At 41.1% G+C, this 5,413-nt stretch overlaps 1 protein-coding gene across 1 annotated transcript in view; it reads left to right on the top strand.

Moving 5' to 3' along the window:
- The window catches only part of LOC104752720 (gibberellin 3-beta-dioxygenase 4-like), a 7,382-nt gene continuing 3,098 nt past the window's right edge, over positions 1,130-5,413 (top strand). Inside the window, exon 1 of the mRNA XM_010474929.1 lies at positions 1,130-1,570. Coding sequence (XP_010473231.1) covers positions 1,239-1,570 — 332 coding nt within the window. The 5' untranslated portion in view covers positions 1,130-1,238. The remainder of the gene's footprint in view (positions 1,571-5,413) is intronic.

Below are 5,413 nucleotides of genomic sequence, written 5' to 3'. Positions count from 1 at the left end.
GAGGAAGAGAAAACCACGCCTCTGTTGCCGGAGATGCAAACCACCCACCACTGCCTTCCCCTTGTAGATTCAAGGCCCACAATGAAGAACCGCCCAACCTACCTGTCAAAGCCAAATCCGATCTGTAACATGACGCCTCGGCTGGACGGAGAGAAGTCAGGATCCAGTGAGAGAAACACCAGATATGACCCTCGGAGCTCACCAAAGAGAGACTACGGCTCTCACTTCTCACCGAAGCCAACGAACCCACCGGCGAATCCTAACACACAGAGTCTTCAGCCCCGATCTGCCGACTCCAGCCACGAACAAGAAGCCGTCCTCAAGCAACTCCTTCGAACCTTCACTAACAGACCCCTCCAACGAAGAGTCCGCTTCACGCGCCGGGACAACACCGGAAACCACCATCAAGAGAGAACCAGACCGGAGACGAAGGACCACCTCACAGATTGGTGAACCACCGGAAACCACCATCTAGGCATAGAGTTTATTTGCGCATATACTACATTTTCGAAATGTAATTCTTCAAAGTTTTGGTTAAGCAAAATCCAATCTCTCTAAATCAATTTGTTTTAACTATCTAATGTTTACCTTTACAAAATTGTTCTTCCGCAGTCAAATCTTATGCATTACTTATGTTCTAATCCCATTAACTCTAGAGACTTCAATGGTTTTGGTTTTTCTTCTAACCTTTTTTGAGGTTTATCGTTTTCATAAGGGTTAAAAAGATACCACCTACATGTTCTAGGGTGGTGGATTCTCATTTTCGCACGCAAGGAGTGTTTAACCATTTTTATAATCTTAATGTTTAAGCATTTCAATTTCCATAAATTTAGCGATGAATATATAGTCCCACACTAAAATAAATGGATGAACAAGAATCTCGAGTTCTTTAAATATATAGTCCCACATCTCTCTTTAGGGACCAAACATCTTGAGATGTAGAAAAAGTTAGAATAAAAAAGATGGTAGTTGGTTTTAATTATTGCAACGACAAAGATTAATTAGCATCTAGATTTATTTGTAAAAGAGTTCAACCAAATTATATAAGAATTGTATAGTGGAACTAATATTATAATTTATAAACAATATATACGTATTCTAATAAACCAGCTACCTCTACACACACACATATATATATACACACGAATAAAACCTATTTGGAGCACCAAAACGAAACTAAGTTGTATCCCAAACAGAATTGTGGAACAACATTCATAATCATCATTTGAAGGTAATTAATGTCTTTGGAACTTCCGGTGTTTGACATTTCAAAGCCTCTAAGCGAGTCATCGTTGTCGTCACTACAAGATGCGTGTAAGGAGTGGGGTTTCTTCTACGTGACCAACCATGGCGTTTCCGGCGACATGTACCAAAAACTCCGGCGATTCTCCGGTGGAGTTTTTGGTCTAGGAGACGAGGAAAAAATGAAGATGGGTGCACCTAATTACACTCCCCGTTTCATTGCATCTCCTTTCTTCGAAAGCCTCCGTGTCTCCGGTCCAGATTTCTACGCCTCGGCCAAGTCTTCCGTGGATGCTTTTTCTGACCAAGCTACCTATGAAGAGTTCAGGTATACATACATCATATATACTATTGTGTATATTTTAAAAGTATATAAATGACATTATGACGAACAAGAGAGAGAAGAAGAAAGGAAAAGTTTGTTGAATACTTTCTTCATTCAATTAATCAATAAAATGTACATGTGAGTTGTAATATATACAAATATCTATTCTGAGATAACCAGCTAACCAACTAAGCTAACCGACTAATTAATTTGAACCGAACAATCCTCAATAGTCCCCCTCAAGATGAGACGTATATGTTATGAAGACTCATCTTGGATTTGAGATGATCATGCTGATGAGGAAGCAAAGGTTTGGTGAGGATGTCAGCAACCTGATCTTCAGTATGTACATGTAGAAGCTTGATAAGACCCTTGTCTAGTTTTTCACGAACAGTGTGGCAATCCACCTCTATGTGTTTCGTGCGTTCGTGAAAAACAGGGTTGGTAACGATATAGATTGCTGCTGTACTGTCTGAGAAGAGAATTGGAACAGATGGTGACTTGATCCTCAAATCAGAAAGCAAGGTAGTAATCCACATCATCTCACACGAAGCAAGAGCCAAAGCACGATACTCTGCTTCAGCAGAAGAGCGGGAAATCGTTTGTTGCTTCTTGGAGCGCCAAGATATGAGAGATGACCCCAAGAACATTGTAAAACCAGTAGTAGAACGTCGACTGTCTCTACAACCTGCGTAATCAGAATCAGCAAAAGCTTTAAGTTGGAGATCTGGGTCCGCAGAATAAAAGACACCCTGGCCAATGGTGCTTTTGATGTATTGTAAAACCTGATACACAGCCGTGAGATGAGATGTGCGAGGAGCAGAAGAAAACTGGCACAACTTATTCACTGCAAAAGTTATATCCGGACGAGTGATGGTCAAATACATCAACCTGCCAACAAGACTCCGATACATCGCTTTATCAGGAAGAATTGCACCATCAGTCTTTGATAATTGGAGATGTGGAATCATTGGAACATCCATTGGCTTACAAGCCAACATACCAGAGGTGGTTAGAAGTTCAAGGGCATATTTCCGTTGGCAAATAGAAATTCCAGAAGTATTACGGGCAATTTCCAATCCAAGGAAATATTTCAAGGGACCAAGTTCACGTAACTTGAAACTCTGTTTCAAAGCCTCTGTTAATTGACGAGCTCCAGTCTCGGAGGTACTGGCAATGACAATGTCATCAACGTACACAAGAACGGCCAGGAAATCAGAACCATAACTCCGAGTAAACAAGGTGTGATCCCCATGACCTTTAGTAAAACCCAACCGAAGCAAAGACTCTGAAAATTTGAGAAACCATTGACGAGATGCCTGCTTGAGACCGTAAATAGACTTCTTTAAACGACAAACAACATTCTTGGGCATAGGGTCCCCCTTAATCTCTGCATATCCTTCAGGTAACCGCATATAGATATCCTCATCTAAATCACCATTCAAGAAAGCATTGGAAATGTCAAGTTGAGTCAAGAACCACTTCTTCGAGGCTGAAACTTTGAGCAACAATTTCACGGTGACCATCTTTGCAACCGGTGAGAAAGTCTCATTATAGTCCAAACCCTCCTTTTGAGTGTACCCTTTAGCAACCAAACGTGCTTTATAACGTTCAAGACTGCCATCTGCATAAAATTTCAAGGTGAAAACCCACTTGCATCCAATCACTTTCTTACCTGGAGGCAAACTGGTAACATCCCAAGTATTTGTTCTCTCCATTGCACCTATCTCCTTATCAACAGCTGCACACCATTCCTTGGAATTCTTTGCCTCAGCATAGGATTGAGGGATTGGAATTTGAGTGATGTTATTTATATAACTCTTATAGGATGGTGAAAGTTGTGAATAAGAAAGAAAGGAGGAAATAGGATGAGCAATGTCACTGTCAAGAGAATAACAATGATAATCACTCAAATGAGCTGGTGGTTTCTTAATTCTCGAAGTGGAAATTTGTGGTGGAGATGGAGAAATTTGTGGTGGTGAAAGAGGTTGAGGATCTGAAATACCTGAAGACAAAGAATCCATTGGTGTGAAGTCCACATTTGGAACCTCAAGCTTCTTAGAATCTGCCAATGGGAAGACATCTTCAATAAACTCAACATTTCGAGATATATATGTCACATTACTCTCCAAATCCATAACCTTATATCCTTTGTATCCGGCAGGGTAGCCTAAGAAAATGCAGGCTCTTGCCCGAGGTTGAAACTTATGTCTCTGTTTAGGCGAGGTTGAAGTGTAACACAAACACCCAAACGACCGGATACGAGTATAGTCAGGCATCTTACCAGAGAGAACTTCATACGGAGTTTTATTTGAAAGCAACTGAGATGGTGTCCGATTGATGAGAAAAACCGCCGTCAAGATGCAATCCCCCCAAAGAGTCAACGGCACATTCGACTGAAAGAACAAAGATCTTGCTACATTCAGTATGTGTTGATGTTTACGCTCTACAACCGAATTTTGTTCAGGGGTCTCTGGACAAGAATGATAGGAAATGATTCCCTGATCTTGATAAAGCTTTGTGAATTGCAATTCCTTCGCATTATCTGATCTAACACTCTTCACTTTTGAATTGTATTGTGTTTCTACTAGTTTGATGAAAGCAGGAAACACGGTTAGAACATCGCTTTTGTTCTTGAGTAAATAAACCCATGTTGCTCTGGAGTGATCATCAACTATAGTTAAAAAATATCTATATCCTTCAACTGTTTCCACTGAAAAGGGTCCCCAGACATCAATGTGTAACAACTGAAAATTCTCATTACAAATGTTGTTCTCAGATGGAAAAGATAACTTCCTCTGCTTAGCCAAATGACAAATGTGGCAATAAGCAGGCTTCTTATTCTTCTGTCCTTTAGTGCCCAAAACTGCAGAGATAGCATCCAATCTGGTCTAAGAAGGATGACCAAGCCTCTTGTGCCACACACCGACATCCACCACAACATTAACTGAAACTGATGAGAAGCCTGTGTCAAGCACATAGAGTTTTCCAATACGGCGACCTTTACCAATCATCACCCCCTTGGTAGGATCCTGTATTTCACAACAAGTAGGATCAAAGATCACTCTAGAGCCTATGTCGTCAGTCAAAGAACTGATACTGATCAAACTTAAACGGAACTCTGGTATGAACAAGACATTGGTAAGGAGAATGTCCTTGTTCAACCTAACCATGCCAACTCCACTGATCTTAATATGCTGTCCATTCGGCATATTCACATAACTCTCCACAGAAGTATCTAAAGATACGAAAACATCTTTCTCATGTGACACATGGTGAGTTGCACCAGAATCAATCACCCATGTGTCGTTTGATAAAACGTGTTTAGAAACCGCCAATATACCAATAAAAGAGTAGACTGGGTTAGAGAAAGAGATACCAGGGTGATCTAGAGGCGATTGGGAGGTGCTTGCTTCAGCCTGAGTAACAACCGGAGTCGAAGGTTGAAGCTGAGAGCTAAAAAGAGCAATGATGTTTTGAAGTTGATCTTTAGAGAGATTACCAATCATGCCTTCAATAGATTGTTTCGCAGGCATAGGTGGAGTGACAGTAGTAAACGTCTTCTGGCTGTCATCTTGGTCCAAAATCTTGTAGACCTCAACAAGTGGAGGAAGAGCTTTCTTTGCTATGATCTGTCTGCGAACAATAGCATAAGACTCATTCAGACCAGCCAAGAACTTAACCGTCTTTGCCCTCTCTGCCTTCAAATGCAGACGAGCAGCTTTACCACAGACACAAGGATCATCTGGCTCCTCTGAGCCATCGAGTTGATCCCACAATGTCTTCAACCGAGTATAATACTCTGACAAGGACAAAGAACCTTGACGCAAATCCTGAATCTCCTGA

The sequence above is a fragment of the Camelina sativa genome, chromosome 2 (assembly GCF_000633955.1).
Source record: "Camelina sativa cultivar DH55 chromosome 2, Cs, whole genome shotgun sequence".
NCBI lineage: Eukaryota > Viridiplantae > Streptophyta > Magnoliopsida > Brassicales > Brassicaceae > Camelina > Camelina sativa.
The sequence above is the reverse complement of the archived record's forward strand: the minus strand, read 5'-3'. Positions and strand labels throughout refer to the sequence as shown.